The sequence below is a fragment of the Urocitellus parryii genome, chromosome 1, assembly GCF_045843805.1.
Source record: "Urocitellus parryii isolate mUroPar1 chromosome 1, mUroPar1.hap1, whole genome shotgun sequence".
Taxonomy (NCBI): Eukaryota; Metazoa; Chordata; class Mammalia; order Rodentia; family Sciuridae; genus Urocitellus; species Urocitellus parryii.
The window spans coordinates 91943297-91965832 of record NC_135531.1 but is presented as its reverse complement, the minus strand read 5'-3'; the positions used below and the strand labels follow the sequence as shown (position 1 = coordinate 91965832).

The following is a 22536-nucleotide window of genomic DNA, read 5'->3' as shown; positions in this document are numbered from 1 at the left end:
ATGGAGCTAGTGAACAGACATCTGCCTTAATGTTTATACTATTAAAATTATAATTAGGGTGTTTAACATATGCTGTAGTTGGCTTCCACAAATTTAGCCACACCTGATTTCTCAAATTTATTGAAATGCAAATGTTGTGGCTACTGGGAATTATTATTAGAAAGTTATTGGATTTTGCATATTTAATATGATTTCTTCCAAGAATGTAATTAAAGGTAACCTTTGCAGAATTGGAGGTTCTGCTAAATCTGTTCTAATTTCTTGGCTAATGTTAACTGCCAAGTAAATCTTAATGAAACGCAAATCAACACATCCATACATAGGAAGCACTAACCTAACACAACCCTTGGAAGAAAGCTGTTCTATCCTTGTAGACAGAGCTTAGGCAGGGATGGGTCTCTGACTTCTTAATGGTCATTAGCACATAGATTGTTTAATGTCGAAAGATAACACACAACCCACCTTTATCCACCATCATATGCCTGTCTCTATTTTGAGACAGTCAGGCAATATCCTCACCTGCAAGCAGAGCTCTGAAACACAGACAGCTCCCTGCTTCACCTTGCAGGCTTTAGAGTGTTGGGGGAAAAATAGCAGCCTATGAAATGGCTGCAGTGTGTGAATGTGAGTCTCTGTGCACATAAGGGTGTGTGTTTATATTAGTATGTATGAATATTTTGAGGGGTGTGCATGTACACGTATGTGGTATGTACATGTATGTGATGGAGGAAGACAAGTGTTCTAGTCTTTATTCTCTCTTCCATTTTAGGGCTTTCAGAATGCCAAGGAGATTACTATATCTTTTGGGAAATCTAGTCATTACTTAATGGAAAAAAACAGATATTTTAAAATTTAACAATTTTTAAATTAAAAAAAAGACATTTTTAGTGATATAGGATAATCAGATTTCGAAATTAAATTGGAGGACAATGACTGAGGTGAAATCAGGTGGTGTTCTAATTTTCTCTCTCTCTTTTTTGGTACTGGGAATTAAACCCAGGGGTGCTTAACCACTGAGCAACATCTCCAGCACCCCTTCCCCTTTTTTTCCTTTAATTTTTAAATTTTGAGACAGGGTCTTGCTAAGTTGCTTAGGGCCTTGCTAAGTTGCTGAGGCTAACTTTGAACTTGTTATCCTCCTACTTCAGCCTCCTGAGCCACTGGGATTGGAGGTGTGTATCATTGTGCCTGGCCCTATTTTTTTTTTTTAATTATCAGGGACCAACAATCTGAAATGGAGATTGATTAAATATTTGATGGATTAAATGTCTTATTATACATTGCTATTTCCTTTTCTAAGTCCCTTAAAAATTAACTTTGCTCTCATCTGATGTTAAGTGTATAGGAGACTCCTGGTTTTGATGAATGAATAAGTTGTGTGGGATTAGTACTCCAGAAGTGAGAATGAGGCCTGAGAAACCCCACTCCCCAGAAACCCAGATGTTCTTCTCCTAGGACTTAAATCACAGGCGCCCTCACGGGATCTCACATTTCATGAAGCAGAGAAGAGACAAAGTTCTCATGAGAACCTCCTTAGTCAGGTGCTTGCTTTCACATGGGCTACTTTATTCAATCTATATGGTGACCTGCCAAAAGAGGTATCAGATCCCCAATTATACAGATGAGAAATTTGAGCACCTAAAATAAGGTAACTGAACTAAGGACCCTTAACCACTAAATAGCAAATCTGGAACTTGAACCCAAGTGCCTCTCCTCTCCTTCTTTTCTCTCTTGCTCCCTGTGAGGCTGAAGGACTTCTGATAGTGTCACTTAGCATAGAAGGGGGTGTATGCCAGAGTGTGAGAGGGCAGGGAAGTGGGTGATCGTGGAAATAGAACTCTGCCCTGTCACAATAGAGAGTCTCCAGACATACAGAGAGACCCTATAACCATACACTGTCAGTTTCTATATGTACTTTCTCATCACTTTCTACTACAAAGAAATAGAACACTACATAAAACTATTTCTGTTAGGATATAATAAGAACAAATAGAATTATATATAAGAAAAATGAGACTGCAGAGATTTTTAGAAATAAAAATCTGCTGAGGACCAGATAGCTAGAGAAAGGCGTAGCTATGTTTTCAATAGGGCTTGTTGCTTCAAACCAAAGGCTAATTGTTCTGTCCCTTCTCCCATGCCACAAGGCTGTGCCATTATGACCATCTGAGGGCAGAAAAATTGGTGTAGTACTGGGACCTGTGCAAACTGTGGCAGATCAGTTTGTTTCTAGACCTTAGCCTTAGTAATCTTGTGATGTGATTTTCTCATTTCTCCTCTGTTCCCAAGAGAGAAACCAAGAGGTAAAATTGAATAATAAAGTACAATCTCATTATAAAATGTCTCAGTGGTTCACATATTGGATTATATTTTCACAGCAAATATTTTTTTTCTCTGTGTAATGAGGTACTCAGTGCCCAAGTCTTTCTAAAAACAGAGAAAGTCTTGTGTCAGTAGATCTGATTTTCATACTCCAGTCATTTTTAATAATGAAATTCTGCTATATCTGTGGAATTTTTTTTTAACTTTTTCAGAAATTTATGTTCCCTTATATACCCTTGAAAAAAAACTAGGTGTCCTTTCACTTGAAATTTAACTATCACAGCTTGTTCCCCTCCACTCCATTTCTCATGAACTGTTAAACATGAAGTACTGTCACGGATGGAATTTGGCACCTTAATTCTCAGAGTAGCTCATTCCTGGTAATGTCCCAAATAGCCTGATGAGAAGTTACTTTTTTTTTTTTTTTAATGAATGTTGTTGTACTTCTCTCTCTCTCTTTTTTTTTTTCTTTATTTTTTCTTTTTTGGTGGTACTGGGTTTGAAGCCAGGTGCACTCTACCACTGAGCTGCATCCCCAGCCCTTTATGTCTTATGTTAAGACAGGATCTGGTAAGTTTCCCAAGCTGGCCTCAAACTTGGAATCTTCCTGAGTAGCTGAGTTTACAGGCATGCACCACCTCACCTCTTCACCTGGCTACAGTCATCTTTATTTCTAATAAAAGTAGATAGTGAGAAGGGGAAATATTCAAAGAAGCATATAAGATGAATTTCACATTGTTGTTGTTTAACCACCTTTTGGGAGATATTTACCAATCTTTATTCTGTAAATGTAGCACAAATAGAATTGGGGGCCAGTAAAAGACTTTTTTTTTCCCTCCCAAGATGGCGCTCCTTATAGTGAAACAAAATAAACATATAGAAATGCATTTTTTTTTCTGTACCTAAACAATGTTTTCCATTATGAAAACTAGGGTCATTCACTGGCTCAAATTCACCAGTTGTGGAATTAATTTTTAGTAAAATAGCTGTTCACTGAAATCTAACAAATGAAATTATACAATTCTCTGGGAAAATTACTTAAGAAGCCTTGTCCAGCCCAGGGAAAGCTCGCCCTCTTGAACCCTCATGGAATCTTTAGAGAATATTCTAGGCCTGCTTCCAATCTCCCATGTGACCCATTAGGTGAGGTAGGCACAATAAATGGCTAATTGTGCCATGGTGGGTTTCAGAATAAAACAACACAAAGTGGTCCTGCAGGGATGCTTCACAGCTTGCCCTGTAAGGAAAATAGGGGACTTCCCTGTGGGATTGTTGTTCTTGTGTAATTTCACCTGACATGATTTATCATTGAGTTGTAGAGGTCAAGAAATCAGAAACCTTTATTTCTAGCCCATCATTCTTCTTCTTTTTTTTAATATTTATTTTTTTAGTTGTTGCTGGACACAATACCTTTATTTTACTTATTTATATTTATGTGATGCTGAGGATCGAACCCAGGGCCCCACACGTGCTAGGCGAGTGCTCTACCGCTGAGCCACAACCCCAGCCCCCCTACGAATCTAACTCCTTCTTTAATAAACCCTTTCTTCCTGTTTCTCTCTCATAAAGATCTTCCTCCTAATATAAATTCCCATCTAAAATTTAATGTACTTCCTTAGCCAATATTACAATGAATAATATTAGAAACCTCTATATGTGGATGACCAGTCGAGTCTTTGTGTTTCTTCTTCTTTACAGCTATTCTGAATGAGCTGTTGTTTAATTTTGTAGCTGTGTGATTTTACCTTTGCTAATCAAAATGTTGCATTTTCAAGTGGCAGGACAGCTTCACAAATGAGCCGAGACCTTTCTATTCAACTTCCCCGGCCTGATCAGAATGTGTTAAGAAGTCGAAGCAAAACTTACCCTAAGAGAATAGCACAGACACAGCCAGTTGGTAAGTCATGATGCCTTAAGTCATCTGTGTAACTTTGCATTTTCTTTTAGGCTCATGGTACAAGACATGCTCAGGTAGTGACTATAATCCTGTATGTAGTCTCTTTATTCCTTTTTTTTCTTTTTTGGTACTGCAGATTGAATCCAAGGACACTTTACTATTGAGCTGCATCCCTAGTTCTTCTTTATTTTTGACAGAGGACCTCACTAATTTGCTGAGGGGAAGAGTCTTGCTAAGTTGCTGAGGCTGTCCTAGAACTTGTGATCTGCCTGCCTCAGCCTCCCAAGTCATGTACCACTGCACCTGGCTTTTTTTTTTTTTTTTTTCTTTTTGAGACAGAGTTTGCTAAGTTACCACGGCTGGTATTGAACTTGAGAACATACTTCCTTAGCTTCCCAAGTCACTGAGATTACAGGTGTGCACCATCCCACCGGGCTTATAGTCTTCTCGTTCTTACTAGTAGAATATTTAGTTTGACCTTGGTAATATTCAATCAGTAATTATTCATTTGTAGATAAGTAGTCACTTGTAGATAAGTAGTCATCCTGACTTGCTTAAGGATTATAGTTTATTTTTGAAAGGGTTTTATTTTATAAATAAAATCTCAGTTTAGTAATTTCTTTGGTTATTTGACATTGAATTGAAACAAACTTTTTTTAAAAGTCTCCTAAAACCAAAACAAACAAATAAACAAAAGAAACACTGGTGATGTAACTTAATTTGTACAAAATTTGTTTGGGTTTTTGTTATTGTTTGTAATTCAGTATGAAATATAATACAGAAAGTGCATGAAATACAAACATGCATATGTGTATATGGGCATATACACATGTGTCCGTGGGTGTGTTGTGTACACTAAGTTTAATATAACTAGTACCCCCACCTCAAGTCCCTCATGGCATTTCTTTGATCATATTCTCATCATCCAGTCTCTCCAGTTAGAAGAAATCCTGTCTAACTTGTGATCATTATTTTCTTACTTTCCATTATTATTTACTTCTGATAGAGCCTTTGCCTGTTCTTAATCAGGCATGTGCATCTTCTTTTGCATCTTATTTTTTGTATCAACATGACATGTAGTGGGTACTAAAGTGTATTTATTTTTCTTGCTGTGAGTATTCCAGAGGTTTTCAATTTTATCTATTCTATTGTTGGTAGACATTTGGGTTTCTTGAATTTTTTGTTTCTGATGTAGATTATTTCTTTAATAAATTAATCAGTTTTAATTTATATGTTTAGTGCTCAAAGCCCTCAGAATTTTACTGTAAAATAATGTTGCTGACTTGGGTCTGTGGCTTGCTTATAGATTACCCTTGTCTAACTCTCTCCAGATTCATTTCACATATAACATCTCATTTTAGTCTCACAATAACTTTGTTTGGTAGAATGAGGCAAGTATATTCACATTTTATAAGTGAGGGAGACACAACCCCAGCAGCTATACAGAGGTAGGGTTAGGGAAGGAACCCAAGGTCTCCTGGGTCTTTCTGCCAGATTATGTGAAGTCAATAGAATTTTTTAAAATATCTTTATTTTATTTTTATGTGGTGCTGAGGATCGAACCTAGTGCCTCATGCATGCTAGGCAAGCTCTCTACCACTTGAGCCACAATCCCAGCCCCTGAATAGAATTTTTAATGATAGTAGTTAAATCTGAGCATCATATGAAAATTTGCAAAGCATTATGACATCTACTGTTTCATTTAATCCTCATTAAATGTCAAGCCTCTGAAGTGTATGAGTTTGTTCCACCATTTCTGGGTGTGAAGATGGCATCTGACTTATCATTTCTAAAGCCAGATTAAATCCAAGAAGGTCCCCTTCTTTCATTGAACTGGGAGGAAACAATCCTTTTCTGGTGGTTCTATAGGGGCAGAAATAAAACATGATTTAAATTTGTAATAGATTACCTTGCCACATCACTGGTACGGTTATTCCTCACTTAGCTGATGAGGAAACTGAAGATTTCAGACAGTTGGTCAGTATTAGTATGGAGCAAGTTCAATTAGTTACCAATTAGTCTGGTTACCTATTAGTCTGAGTACAAGGAGACAGAACACATTCAAGTGTAACAAGTTACATGGAGTAGATTTATTACTTACAGTTAGGTAGCATGGGACAAAAGAAGACTAGAATCTCTTGTGAGTTGGTCCTCCAGAGCTCAGTAAAGCTTCCTGGGACAGAGTCTTATGCTTTACTTCCACTACATCTTAAAGGACCCTAAAAGGCAGCTCACTCTGGATTACATACCTAAGTGGTCATGTGGCTCACTAGACTTTAAAGCTTTGGTGGACATCTTGCTTCTAGAGAAGAGAGGAACAAAGCTCAGGCTGTCCTCAGCAGTTTCTTCCTAACTCAAGATGTTACAGTCCCTAGGAGAGACAGGAATAAGGGCTGGGCTAATCAGGGTAGTTCCTCTCTATCTTAGGATATCACATTCCTAGCATGTTTTACAGTTATTCTTGAGATCCATAGGCAAAAAGCCTGGGTTGGGCCAAGGCCACCCAGAGAACTTTCTTCCAATTATATAATAGTCCCAGGGCAAAAATTCTAGTCTTCTAATGCCTAGTTTTGTGCTTTATCTTAATACTTTGTATTACTCTTATATGAGCAGTCTGAAGTCCCATTTGGATCAATTATACTATAGCTATAGTTAATAAGAAAACCTTCAAATCCTATGCTATTTCTGAAACACCATGAATGCCTTATAAAATTATTCTGAGACCAACTGAGAATATTAAAAACATTCACTGCCTCAAGTCAACATTTCATTCCACTTGTGATGTTGGAATCACATATGCTATCTCTATAAACCTGTTGCAATTTGCTTTTTTTTTTTTTTGTCTCCTGTGCTTTTATGAAATATCTGCATATAGTCTACTGGCTGGAACACTTTTTCTTTGTGCTTTCCATAGAATCCTAAATACTAGAAGCTGGATTGAGGGACAAATCTTTTTTTTTTTTTTTTTCCTGGCTTTTGTAGATTCAGCCAAATACAGTTTTCACAGAGCAACTTGGAACTGTATTGCGCTGTCAAATCCATGCTAACAAGGTCACGTCTCATTCTGTTCTGCTGTGAAAGAGCCCCCCTGTAGCATGGTCTGTTGGTTGAGCATATTGGAACAGATTCCTTCTTCATTAGGGGATGAGGGTACAGGTGGGGCATGACATGGAATAGGTGTCCTTCTCTGAGGACAGCCTTCTAGCATCAAGTGGGTCTTTAAAGAATGTGACATGTGGTATGCCTTTACTAATATCAAAATATATAGTTATTTTATAAGATTTAGAAAACTTAGAACTTTCCCTCACAAAAAAGAAAAAATAAAGCTTTCATATTCAGTTCTGTCTTCTAGTACTAGCTATGTATTATTATAGCCTGTTAATTGTTCATATATCTTTCCTAGAAAAATGGAATGATAATGTTTTACAACAGAATTGTCTTTTTTAATATATCATGAAAATGTCCTACATCTTTACATGTTCTTATGCAGCACCAGTTTAATGTCTGGACGATGTTCTGCTTTATAGATTTTTATATAAATGTGACAATTTATTCAACCAATCCTTAATTATCGGATACTTAAGCTGTTTTAATATTTGAAAACTATAACTATAGCAAATATCCCTCTAGTAATGTCTTTAAGCATTCATGATTATTTATTATATATTTTAAACAATGATATATACCCATCATTTTTATTCTAAAAAGTACTGTATATAATCTAGTGTTTAAGACTGCTAAAAGCACATTCCACTTTGAATTTTTTTTAGTAGCTTATGCTCTACAGTACAGTGATCTGTTCTATGAATCCCTAGATGACCCTCCCTATGACAGTATGATTGTCCTGAGTGAAGAAGTACCGCTTAGCAAATGCCAGTGATCCAGAGTTGCAGTTGCTATCATGCTATGTAGGAAGAATATTGTCAGGGATAATTTTCTTCCATTTTTAAAATATTGCATTTTCTTGTTTTTCTATTTCAAATGTACTCTGCATTTTGTCCTAATTGACCCTGGCTGATAGAAAGGCAGTCCCTCACTCCTAATGCTGTGGTGGGCTTCTGATTCAGAGCAGAGGTTTGAAGAGGCCCTCTAGTCTTCATTGCACCAGCGTGGCTGTGCTTGTTGTATGCATGCTCCTTTTCCAAGCCCTGCAGGCCCCACAAAGGTGGGCAGTCTGTGTAAAGCCAGTCTGAGTGAGAGTAAGAGGGGAGGGGTCTGTGATCAGTTTGGGACCCTCTTGGGCCTAGGGTCCAGCCTACCTAAAGAGATCTTCCTGTCACTCTGCTTTTTCCCATCTTCCTCCTGCTCTGCTGCTTCAGAATAGCCCCTCACTCAGAAGCTTCCTTTCTCTGGAACTTATTCATGGGTAGTTGGGTGAGAATGAACAATGGCTCTCTCATTTTTTTTTATTCAAAAAATTTTTTTAATTGGACTGGAATTGGAGCTCAGTGGTAGAGCTTTTGCCTAACATGCAAAAGACCCAGCCCTGAGTTGGCTCCCCAGTACCTCTCTAAAAAAAATTAAAAAAAATTTTTTTTACTAGTTAGAGGAAAACAAAAGTGTTACCTTAGTAAATTAATTTGCCATAGTTACTTTCCTTATTATTTAAAAACACAGAAAAAGTTTTTTTGTGATAGTATACTATATTTGGCAGAAATAAAATTATAGTTTAAATAAGGAGATTTATTTTTACCTTAATCAGGCCAGATATTAATTTTTGTAGAAGGAATTCTGTTGGAATTCTCTTTTTAATATTTTTTTTAGTTGTAGATGGACACACAATGTCTTTATTTATTTTTATGTGGTGCGGAGGACTGAACCCAGTGCTTCACACATGCAAGTAAGTGCTTTACCACTGAGCTACAGCCCCAGCCCCAGCCCTCGGTATTCTCTTTAAATGAAATTTTAGAATTACAGTTTTTGGATTATCAGTACACATTCTCACCTCTCATTTAACATTTATGTATCATAAAAAACAAGTTGTGATAGAAAGGAGATTTTTACTTTTTGTTAGTTTGTATCATTAATTTATAGTAATGACTTTTGTTTTAGAAGACAGTCTCTTATTTCTTCTGAAGTTACAGTAATTCAACTAGATGACTATTCCCCTTAACCGTATCCCAGTTCTCTATAAGTTTAAAAAGCTTTTTATTCACCCCTCAGTAAGGAACAATAAATGCCTGGTAGATAAAAAGCTATTGTGTTTAGAATCTGCCAAGTGTAGGTCTTGGCACCTCTATGAGGAAGTACATTCCAGAGTCAGGAGTTCTGCACCCCGCAGCCTGCTGCCCCACCCAGAGTTCAGCGCCAGGGCAGGCAGCCAGCATTCCTTGCAAATCAGAAATGCTTAGGTGGAGTTTGGGGTAAATCAGGAAGAGAGTTGCAGATGGGAAAAGTGTATATTTGTATAGCCCTTTCTCTGATAAGGTCTTGTCAACTCATGCAGGTAGGCTTGTCAGAAGAGTCTCTGCTATAGGTAATCAATAAAGACAGAATATTTAGATATAATCCATAATTACCTGTAAGGAAAATATTGGGTGAAACCAACCACAGTGGATGAACAATGGTAGGATTCTCTGATGCAGCATTTTAAGGTCATAAATGTATCCCACTGATGGACACAGAAGCAAGCGATCACAGCAGCATCTTCAGACTGAAAAGCACAATAGGATGATATATATCATAGCACATAACTAATGATTCACCTGGGGGTAGCTGGCCAGGATTTCTGTTTGTGAACTGAGGTGGGTGCACCAGAGCAGGAGAGACAGAGAAATGCTTTGATATAGTACAGTTTCACTTGGGTCAATGTAGCTGGGCTTTTGAGAAATAGTTAAGAAAGTAACCATTGAATGTTCAAATTCCACACATTTCACTAAGATTTTGCACTAAAATGTCACAAGGTGATTTGTTCAGTGACATTACTCTTTGCCCAACATATTTTGAATAAGGAATGCTTTAAATACCAAAGCTATAGCATGAAGATCCATTGGTGCTATTAAGCAGCTTGTGTATTTTATGTAATACAAACATTTCTTTCCTGGAACAAAAAAGAAAGTAATTATCATATATTGGGCACTTCCTCTGGTTGGCATATTGTGTCAGATGTGAGAGTCAGCAGAAGCTCAGCTTGGCTTTTGGCATTTAGGTCTTTTTTTGTTAAAGTCAAGGAAAGGCTACTGTGTGAAGAGACCAGTGTGTCAGATAGAAGTGGTGTGGATCTGGTAAATCTGTGTTCAGCTTCAGTAGTACATGTGTCAAATGGGTAGCATTATAAAGGCACTTAGCCAACCAGAGCTTCCATCTGTGAAATGGGGATATTGCCCCCTGCCTCAGAATCATCAACATGGAAATGGTGTTTGAAATGAGCTGAACGTCCTGCCAGACTTTGGTAGGAGCTTGGTACGTATACTTTAGTTTCCTTCTCCTAAAATAGAAGGATTTCTTTCTATATACAACATGAAAAGGTCTGCAAATCCACCTGTTAGTGTTTGAATTATATTTACAATAATAGTGTCCACTTTATATACAAAGGATAGTAGGATTATGTTACGGAGCTGTGGGCTTGAGAGTGAGGGATGGGGAGAGACCATTCAAGTATAGTGAGTGGAGCTTGGGAAGGAAATTGGGGAGTTTCATTTTATTCTAGTGGATTCAGTATAAATAGGGAGTGGAGGAAGTAGGCAAGCCCAAGCACACTCTGCCTGCAGGTTCTTTTGCCCTGCTCACCTGCAGATCTTAGCAGCCAGGCATATTGTGAGCACCTTTAGGGGTTTTCTTCCTTACTGGGTTTCTACTTTTCAGCGCAGCCTTTAGTTCAAGCTATTTTTAAAAATCATGGTAAAATAATTAAGTTCACTGTGTCCACCATTTTAAGGGTAAAGTCAGCAGTGTTAAAGATATTCACATTGGCCTACAACAGATCACTAGAATGTTTTCCTCTGTAACACTGAAACTCAAAACCCACTGAACACTGACTCCCCTCCCCTCTTGGTAACTGCCTTTCTACTTTCTGTCACCACTTTCCCCTCCTCCTCACTCCAAATGCTCATTGCTCTCCAGCCCCATTGGGGTTTTCTGTGACTATGAATTGGAAACAGCAAACTTCTCATGGTGCATTCTTAATAGTGAAGAGACTGTGGTAATTTTAAAGTTCACATAATTACCCATTACATCTTCTGTGTAAGGTAGTGGTATCCCCCACCCTACTCTTCTCCCCCCCCCCCCTGTTATTGAGGGTTGAACTCAGGGTCTCACATGCTGGGCAAGTGCTCTCCCACTGAGCTGTATACCTAGACCCCATTCTTTCCTACTTAAAGTAATTAGTTGCTAGCCCCACCTGAGTGCATTTTTCAAGCAGACAAGAGAAGTAAAAAACACACAAAAAAAGGGCAAAGCCTGCAGAGCTCAGAGAGGGGAAGCAAAGTTATTGAATGAGGAACACACAGAAGCCAGGGCTGTGTATCAGGGATTTCAAAAGTAAGCCCCAACCTCTCAGTTGGTCCAGAAAGTTATTAGATCAACAAGGTTACTTCTATAGTATGAGCTGAACTTTGGCTAAGTTGTCATCACAGAGACTTGATATTGCCTAAATATTCAATAGTAGGAAACTGACTTTAATAAAAGAATATGTTTCCCATCTCTATGGAACACCATGTCTCTGTTAAAAGAATCTGAGAGTGGGATTTGAACTTGTGTTGGTTTGATTCCATAGTTCCACAGTGTGGGCCATGAAAAGCCAGGCTCCACTAGGAGCCCACCAGGGGGCAGGAAGATTAGTGACTCAATGATCATGGAACATCCCTGTATGCCTGGCTCTATGTGGACACTGTACAGATAGTATCTCACTCCTAACTTTTAGAAGGTGCCTTGACTCTGAGTGTTCAGGTAAAATAGCAGAAGATGAGACTTCTTCAAGACCACACAGCTGGGGTCTGTACCCTAGTCAGTTAGTGTTTGTAATGTAGGAAAAAAACACCAAACAAACAAAATGTATTAAATTTGTAGAAGCTGATATGGAATGATCTTCAGGATATAGTGTTAGTAAGGTGGTGGAGAAGACAAAAAAGCATGGATTCTGGTATTGTATAATATGTTCCCATTATATAAAAAGAAAAAAATTGAGAGGTAGGGGGAGGATGCATGCAAAATTACTTGCAGGCAGAATGTGTTACAAACTGGTAATAGTAGTGGCCTTTGGGAAGTGTTCTGAGAGAATACGGATTGGAAGTGGGAGTGAGATTTATTTTCATTTGAATTTTTTTCCATGTTGTAATTTTTAAAAGCCCTATAGATAATTGTCAGGAATGCATTAAATTTGCAAAAGGGTTTCAAATGTACATTCATTTCCAACAGATATAGTCTCAAAAGGCTCAGAGTTAAGGACACTGATAGTGTACTAGGAAGCATGCAGTGTCATTTACAGAAAAAGTAATGAAACAATTCCAGACTGCTCATACAAAATTCAAGTGTCAAAATTTCTCCCATGATGTAACAGATAAAGCCTGAGTCTTTGAAGAGAGGGCCATAAGACACATTTATACATGAACATGTTAATTCAGGGTAATATACAGAGGGCTGCAGATCACTCCTTTTTCAAAGGAGGAAGACTTGGACAGTGGAAGAAGAAGATAATCAATTTGTGTTTTAGACGAGGAAGTAGAGGCTGGAAGAGGTGATTTGCAAGTGTACTTGGTTCTGCAGCTTGGAGGGTGTCTGGGTAAGGCTTTGAGGAATGGAAAAAGTGAGGATAAGGTGCCTGGGAAAAGATGGTGACATAAGAGCTCTCATACCTATTGGGCCTTTGATGTTGATTGTGAAGTTTGTGTTTATTTATTCTTCTGGGTCATCTCAAGATGAAAAAGAAAAAAATTACTTTTAATTTTCATCCAAGAGAATTAGAACAAAGCATTCTAACCAAGAACTGTTGAGTAGGTGTTTAGAGAAGATTTCTAGAAAATTTAACACTTAGTTTTGGAGAGTGTGATTGTGGCTGTCCTTTTTCATGGTGACAGATCAGAATTAGATAAGCTACTGAGATGTGGTTGAAATCTGTGTTCCCACTCTCTCTTCACCCTGACTATAAGAGTGTCTGCTCTGAGGGAGATTTAGGTTGCTCTTGTCTGATTATTTAAACCTTTGCATTGAGAAGGCCTCTGGTGAAAAAAAGAAGAACATAAAGTTGAACTTGATTTCAATAGACCAGAATTCCAGATCTAGCTTGGCTATGACCTGTTGTAACATGTCACTTAGCATTTTGAACTATCCTTAAAATAAAACAATGGGTACATAAACTTTAAAGATTCCTATTCTTCCTTAACTTCTGGTTTACCTGTCATAGCGTTGGAAGGACTGAAAAAATATATACATATAAATATAAAAGAATTTTAGAAATCTTTTTTTCTTCCAATTCTATTGTTTTTTAATTTAGCTGTCAAAGCAAAGCTGTCAGAGTTTAGATCGCAAGCCTTTTTCTTTTTGTCAGTATTGTGGTTTTCTCAAGTAAACTTTTAAAGACATCTTTTGAAAAATATAATTATTAAGACATATTAATTGTATAAATTAATCTGATGCACTGATATTTCCATACAGGCATGGATCATGTCCACCCACACATTTACCTTCATCTCCCTGTCCCCAGCCCTCTTCCCAGCCTCTAATAGTTCCTCTTGTACTTTCAGGTCATCCTTCTTTTTTGTTTCAACAATTGAGGGAAAATGTGATACTTGTCTTTCTGTGACTGGCTTATTTTGCTGAACATGATGTCCTCTAGTTACATCCATTTTCCTACAAATGGCATGATTTCATTCTTATTTATGGATGGATAAAATATATACACACACACACACATACACACACATATTTGTACATATCATTCTGTATGAATATCTTATTTTCTTTATCCATTTATCTGTTGATGGGCACCTAAGTTGATTCCATATCTTGGCTATTGTGAATAGTACTGCAATAAACACAGGCATACAAGTATCTCTTGTATGTTGACTTCATTTCCTTTGACTCTATACCCAGGAGTGGGATAGCTACATCATTTGTTCTAATTTTAATTTTTTGAGGAACTTCCATACTGTTTTCCATAGTGACTGTTCTAATTCACATTCTCTCCAATAGTATTCTAATTCATATTCTCTTTTTTATACACAGCCTCACCAATTGTATTATTTTTTTATTTTTTTCCTTTTTTGGTAATAGCTATTCATGGAGTGATATGGAATCTTATTATAGTTCCAGTATGCATACCTGTTATGGCTAAAGATCTTGAGGCATTTTTTCATAAATTTATTAGCTACTTGTATTTATTGTTTTGTTTTGGTACTAGGGATTGAACAGAGGGGTACTTTACCACTAAGCTTCATCCACGGCCTTTTTTATTATTTTATTTTGAAGCAGAATCTTCAGTTGCTTAGGGTCTTCTCTGAGTTGCTGAGTTGTCCTTGAACCTGTGCTCCTCCAGCCTCAGCCTCTGAGTCATTGGGATTACAGGCATGCGCCACCATACCTAGCTGTATTTCTTCTTTTGAGAAGTATTTATTTAGATCATTTGTCTATCTTTAAATGGGATTATTTATATATTTTTTATGTCTTTATGTATTCTGGATATTAATCAGGTCAGATGAATACCTGGCAAAGCTTTTCTCCCATTCTATAGGTCGTCTCTTCCTTTGTTGATTGCTTTGCTATGGTATAATTCCATTTGTCTGTTTTGGTTTCCTGTACTTTGGGACTCCTAGCCAGGAAATCATTGCCTGTGCCAATACCTTTAAGTGTTTCCCCTATGTCTTTCTCTAGTAGTTTCATAATTTCAGGTCTTATATTAAGGTCTTTTATCCATTTTGAGTTGATTTTGGCTGGTAGGGTGGGGGGTGTTTACCAGGAATTGAACCCAGGGGCATTTAATTTGTGAGCCACATCCCCAGTCCCGTTTTTTATTTTTTATTTTTTATTTTTTATTTTGAGACAAGGTCTCATTAAGTCGCTGAGGCTGACTTTGAGCTGTGATCCTCCTGCCTCAGCTTCCCAATCCATTGGGATTGCCAGTATGCACCTTTGTTCCCCGCTTTGAGTTGACTTTTTGACAGGGTAAGAGATAGAAATCAAGTTTGTGTTTTCTATGTGTGGATATTCCGTTTTCCAAGCACCATTTGTTGAAGAGTCTGTCCTTTCTCCTGTGTATAATTTTGGCACCTTTGTCAAGAGTCAGTTGGCTGAAGATGTATGAATTTATTTCTGGGTTTCTCTCTTCTGTTCCACTGGCCTACGTCTGTTTTTATGCAAAGCAATGCTGTTTTTGTTACTATGGATCTGTGGTATGTCTCAAAATCAGGTATTATAATGCTTCCAGCTTCATCCTTTAAGCTCAAGATTGCTTTGGCCACTTAGATTCTTTTGTGCTTTCATGTGAATTTTAGGACTAAAACCACATTTTATTTTATTTTATTGCAGTACTTAAGATTGAACCCAGGGCCTTATGCATGCCAGGCAAACACTCTACCACTGAGCTACATCCCTCCTTTTAAAAATTTTATCCTGAGACAGGATCTTACTGAATTGCTGAGGCTGGTCTTGAACTTGGGTCTTCCTTTCTCAGTCTCTCAAGTAGCTGGGATTACAGGTGTGCACCACAACATCCTGCTGAATTTTTTTTTTTTTTAATGTATGGTCTTTACCACTACCACCTCAGAAGTTTCACAGACTTGTGAAAAATATCTTCCCAGATTACAAAACTTATTTTTCTCATTGGAAATGTATAACATTATTATATTTGCGAAACCTTTTAGCTGATTCTTTAAAACAGAGTTCAAATGAGAATCTTATGGATAAATTGAATAAAATTAGTTGTAAAAGCCTTTGCTTTACTACAGTTTTTAAATTATTCTTTTAGTATAAAATGACCATATGAACCTGAGATTTTTATCTCTTTGCTTAATTCATGGTTAAAAGTTAGTTCGTTCTAGAAAGGCTTGCATAGCTTTGTCTTTGCCTTTTACTTCTTTCTTTGTGAACATAACTCTATAGACTAGTCCTTTCTTGAACTTGCTTGTACTTTTGGAAGTCAGCAATGGGACTGGCTCCACCTTGGTCATTGTTTTTCTCACAGTTCTTGATGCTCTGTTTTGATTTTACTAACTTGTTAGGCAAACATCCCTGTTAAGAATTCTTACCCCGCTTTCTTCTACTCAGGCAGGGGTTGGAAGGTTTGCCTTTCAGCCGTTCAGATTCTGTTTTGGGGGTAGATATTCCTGGGCAGATGGCGTCTGAGATTCCACACCTTTGTTTTCCTATCAGATTCAGGATTCCTTGTGGTGGTTCCTATTGCCAGCCTTTTCTTCAGACTTTGAGAAATCTGGGATGTATTTCTCTGACTCTTTCTGCCTTACTTATTGATATCAATACGGACAATGTTTTGGGTTCCCAAAGTTCAGGGTTATTTTGGTAGGTGTAGGGACAGGAGGTGTGAGGCAAGGGTGAAGGGAACTACTTTCCCTGCAGAGGGAGGAAGTGCCCATTTGGCACTTTGAACACTGCACTGTACAAATCCTGAGGCCAAGAGTACAGAAGGGCATGTGAGGGTGCTCTGTAACTCTGGCCTTGCCTGGGGTAACAGTGGGGCTTCTGAGGAAAACTGGAATCATAGACCTTTTCCACAGAGGCTGAACTGGAATGCAGCAGATGAGTCACTCAGCTGGGTGGAGCTGAGTCTTGTGCAGCTTCTTTTATAGCCCAGGTACCAGGTGCACCCCTGAACAGAGAAGCTGTTTTGCAGAGAAAAGAGAGTGGAATTGACTCATTGTGAGAGCACTGAGAGATCATGCAGCGTTGCTAGGAGTGAGGAAGGGAGACTGTGTCAGGAATTCTAGTCTGTGAAGTCCTGAGGTGTATTTACCACCAATTCCTTTTAAGCTGTTTTTTTTTACTACATAATCCTTTTAGTAACCTTGTGAGGAAGGTGGAGTGGGGTTGTGTTTTGCTTTAAAAAAAAAAAAAACAGTGAAGAAGCTGAAGCTTAGAAACATGAATTAATTGTTCAGGGTTACAAGAGTAGTTAAGCTGGGGGTGTAGCTCAGCGGTGGAGTGCTTGCTTAGCCTGGGCAAGCCCTGGGCTTGATCCTCAACATGCGCACAAGAAAAAAAAGTCCTGATCACAGATAGTAAGAGCAATGTCAGGATTTGCACCTAGGTTCCTAGAAGACTCAGGTGCAAGATTGCAAAACAAATGGAAAACAAAAAAGGGTGTTGCCGCAGTCTGGCTGGGCACAATTCAGGAGCCACTTGTCAAAAGAAACAAACTTTATTTTTAAAACTACAAACGCCAAACAAAACAGCTCCTCAGGAAAAACCCTCAGAGCCCAACTGCCACCACCGGCTTCCACAAGCCTCTCCACACACCAACCACCACCTCCCACCATCCTCCTGCTCTTGAGGCCGATTGGCTAGGTTGCATGGGCGGAGCCAAAGAAGTCCCCCAATGAGCAGTTCCGTAGTCTGAAGGGCAGGGAAACAGCCCAATGAACATGACCGCAGAGGAGCCAATCAGCTAGATGTTGCTGGGGCCACTGTGAGCCAATCATCAGCTGGCAGTCTGAAGGGCAGGGAAACAGCCCAATGAACATGACTGCAGAGGAGCCAATCAGCTAGATGTTGCTGGGGCCACTGTGAGCCAATCATCAGCTGGCAGCTTGAAGGGCAGGGAAACAGCCCAATGAACATCACCGCAGAGGAGCCAATCAGCTAGATGTTGCTGGGGCCACTGTGAGCCAATCATCAGCCGGCAGCTGGAAGTTTGCTGGGGCCCCTTTGGCTGTGGCTCTCAACAGGGTGTGAAAATACACATCCTGTTTTTCCCCTATGATGCAATTTCTTCCCTGACTTGTTTCAGCAGATGTTCTTAAGAAGACACGACATTCTGTTCACTTACAATGAGAAAGTGAGCCTGCTTAAAATCCAGTTTAAAAAAGAAGTGTCTAAGTTTCCTGGGACATTTTACCTAGCAAAGGGGGGAAAGGCAGTAATGGTGTTAATTACAGTGAGCTTTAGGCAGATCACATAGTCAGGTGCATATACTGTTCAAGGCTGTTTTCCTTTGTTGATACCCTGTTCTATTCTGCCTTAAAGTCTTATTTTCATCCTGTAAAGGATTTATTAATATATGTCAAGTCTGGTTAGCTTTTCTCTACAAAGTTAATGTTTCTACTCTTCTTAGGAGTGTTTAGCATTCCAAGCATAGCTGGCAAAATTAGAAAAAGCAAGGAGAACTAAGGGCCTATTATATGTTCAGGTTAAGGTCATAGTTTCAGAGAATTGCCATGAATGACATCTTTTTTCTTTCCTTTCTTATTCACCAAGAATTTATTGAGCATCTCTTTGGCACAAGACCCTATTCTGTGAGGCATAGAAGGTTGAATAAAACTTGGCCCTTTATCTATAGAAGCTTAGTCAGATAGAGATAACAGGGTACTCATTTATTTAGCACTTATTAAATATTATGCACTATGCTAAGGAATTTCTATAAGTTTTATAATTTAATCTTCCTGTTCATGATATAACCCCATTTTGTAGATGAAAGAACTGAGGCCCACAGGAGTTTAGTATCTTGCCCAAGATCACAAGATCAATTGACAGAGGTAAATGGGCAGAACTGAGAAACAAATGTAGGTTTGTGGAACTTTCAACTTTGTATGCCTAACCGCTTTGCAAGACTAGAGAAAAAGAGAATACCTGGTTCAGGGGGGCAGGATATGTCAAGTGTTGCAGAGTGATGTCCTGAAAGAGTGGCAAGTGTTCAGAAGGATAATTTGCTGTGGCTAGAGGCAATCCATGATCCTGTTGTATAGTTTTTGAAGGCCAGATAAATTAGGGAAGTAGATTTTAAGCTGGGGTATGCAGCTACTAGGGTGGAGTGTATGTAGGGGAAAAAATTAATAATTTTTTCTTAGCCATTTCTGGATTCATGATTGGGGCCTGTATAACACATGGCAGATTAACAAGAGAAACAGAAATCTGTTTAATTGAAACTTTGTATGACACAAGAGCCTTCAGAACTGAATAACCAAAGAAATGGGAGAGCTCTATGAAAGTCACACAGAGTGTGATTAGGGGATAAATGGGTATGGTATAAAGGGGAGGAAGAGGCAAAAAGATGAATGAGTGAGTTTCCTACGTTTTATGACCTGCTTCAGGGGAGAAGGGTGTGTGTGTGTGTATTAGCTGGGTCCAGTGGCATGCCTATAATTCTAATAACTTGGGAGGCTGAGGCAGGAGGATCACAAATTTGAGGCCAGTCTCAGCAATTTAGCAAGGTCCTAAGCAATATAGTAAGACCCTGCCTCTAAATAAAAAATAAGAAGGACTGGGGATATAGCTTAGTGGTAAAGCAGCCCATCTCTAGTACCCACCCCCTAAAAAAAGTGTATGTGGAAGTGGGACTTCTTCTACTGTTTTCTCAAATGCCAAGGTACCATATTTTAGGGTGACATATCCTGAACTCAATCAAGAACAGATGGAGATAAAGAGGAATCAGTTTTGACTGACTCAATGCTATATTCTCTTTCCTGTAAGAAGTCTAGCATGGTAATAGGCATGCTGATTCTTCTCTCCAACCTGCCTTTTTGAAGTAGTTTGACCTCCATTCTGCCAAAGAAAGAAGTTCTTTCCCCCATCCTAAATCTATTAAACTGCTTTGTCTTTAAGTGTTAAACCCCCTGGGTTGGTGTTGAAAAAGTAAATGTTTCTTGTTGTCAAGCAACATATGCATTTCTAAGTCATTTTCTCATTTTGAATTAGAACAAAATTGAAGGAGGATGCAATGGATTTGTTACCTGATAGAATATTCAAAATTATTTTGGATAATATGTCAAAACTAGACATATAAAACTCTTAGAAGTCCTTTGGGACAGTGGTGGTGTCCACATGACAGGTTACCTTAGATATACCTCTACTTTGAACAAGTTTTCTCAACATAGAAAATCTATCAAAAGTAGAAATAGGGCTGCAGTGTAGCTCGGTATAAAGTAAGCAGTCCTGGGTTTGATCCCCAGAGCCAAAAAAGACAAATAAAATAAATAAAGGGGTAGATTTTTTGCTATACTGTTTAAATCTAGCACAAAAAGAAAATTTTAAATAGATATGATATACATAATTATTAGGGATAATTTATCTCATTAAGAATTTCTAGTAAAAATTTACTTTTTATATTTAGCAATTATTTTATTGACATTTATATGGTATACTATTAATACTACTAAATATAATAACTGGTTCAGAAATTATTTGTAGTACTTCGAGTTCTCACCAAAGAAAATCCCAGGACCCCCCCAACACACACACACAAAAGCTCCATTGTTGCATTCTGCCAACATTTAAAGAAGAACTAATATTAGTTCTCCCTAAGTTATTCTAAAGAATAAGAAAGAATTTTTCCGAACATATTTTATAAGGCCAACATTACCTTGAAATCAAAACCAGACAAGAATGTAATAAAAAAACAGAAACTATAAACCAATATCCTTGATGGACATCAATGCTAAAATTCTCAACGAAATACTAGTAAGTGAAATCCAGCAGCACATTACAAAGATTATTCACCACCGTCAAGTGGGATTTATCTCAGGGATACAAGGATCTCAGGGATATAAGGATTGTTCATTGTATGCACATCAATGAGCATAATGTATCACATCAGCAGGACAAAGGATAAAACTTCTGAGCATCTCAAAAAATGTAGAAAGATGTTTGACAAAATTCAACACCCTTTTATTATAAAAATTTGGAACAAATAAGATATCGAAGATATGTTCCTCAATATAATAAAGCCCATTTCTAATAAACCAACACCAACATTAGTTATGCTGAACCAGGGAAAAACTGAAAACTTTCTCAGATCTGAAATAGGACAAAGAGGCCTACTTTCATCACTTTTTTATTTGACATAATACTGGAAATCTTAGCCAGGGTCACCAGGCAAGGGAAAGAAATACAGCATCCAAATTGGGAAAGAAGTCAAATTGTCACTGTTTGCAGATGACATGATCTGATATGTAGATAACCCCAAAAACTCCACCAAAAACAACAACAACAACAACAACTATTAGAGCTAATAAATCAACTTAGCAAAGTTATAGGAGAGACAAAAATCAATATACAAATATCAATGTATGCTAACAATGAATTGTCTGACTAGAAAATAATTCCATTTACAATAGCTACCAAATCCCCCAAAAAACTAGGAATAAATTTAAACAGAGAGGTGAAAGAGCTCTACAGTGAAAATTATAAAATGTTGATGGAAAAAAATGGAAGTGAACAGAAAAAGTGAAAAATATCTTGTGGTCATGGGTTAGAAGAATGTTAACATGTCGGTGCAACAACCTAAGTGTCCATCAGCTGATGAATGGACAAATAAAATATACCCAAAGCAGTTTATAGATTGAGTGCAATCTCTATCAAAATGCTGATAGCGTAGGGCTGATGGTAGAGGACTTGCCTAGCGTTCTTCAGGCCCTGGGTTCAATTCCTAGTACTGAAAAAATAAAAAATGGTGTTCTTCACAGAACTACAAAAAAATTATGAAGTTTATATGGCACCACAAAAAAGCCTGAATAGGCAAATCTGTCTTGAGCAAAAAGAACAAAACAGGAGAAATTATATCACTTGACTTCAAAACATACTGTGGAGCAGCATGAGCAAGGCTCTGATCTGGGTTTAGTCCCCAGCATTGGGGGCGGGAGGGAATATATATATATATATATGTGTGTGTGTGTGTGTGTGTGTATGTGTGTATGAAACTATGAAACCCATACTTCTACAGCCAATTGATTTTTAAACAAACATGTTAAGAATACCCACTAGAGAAAGGGCAGTCTTTTCAAAAGTGGTCCTTGGAAATTGAATATCTGTCTACATGCTAAAAAATGAAACTAAACCTAGACACCTTTCACCTTTAAAAAAACATCAACTCAGAATGTACTAAAGACTTAACTATAAGACCTGAAACTACAAAACAACTAGAAAAAACAGGAGAAATTCTTCAGGACATTGGAATGGGCAAGAGATTTTTTTTGGACAAAACTCTGAAAGTGCGGGAAACAAAAGCGTAAAACAGACAAATGTTATTTGCTTGAACTAAAAAGTAAAGGAAACAGTCAACAAAGTAAAGAGAGAGAATGGGAGAAAATCTTGGAAACTGTACTTCTGAGAAGGGGTTGATATCCAGAATCAAGGAACTCCACTGAAAAACACAACTAATCTGATTTAAAAATAGGCAATAGACCTCAATAGACATTTCTCAAAAGAAGACATATAAA

At 37.9% G+C, this 22536-nt stretch overlaps 1 protein-coding gene across 2 annotated transcripts in view; it reads left to right on the top strand.

The window, feature by feature from the left end:
- The window catches only part of Epb41l4a (erythrocyte membrane protein band 4.1 like 4A), a 222632-nt gene that overhangs the window by 150881 nt on the left and 49215 nt on the right, over positions 1–22536 (top strand). For both annotated transcript variants that reach the window (XM_026401242.2, XM_077800666.1), the window contains exon 12: positions 4098–4219. In XM_026401242.2, the coding sequence (XP_026257027.2) occupies positions 4098–4219 (122 nt within the window). The remainder of the gene's footprint in view (positions 1–4097; positions 4220–22536) is intronic.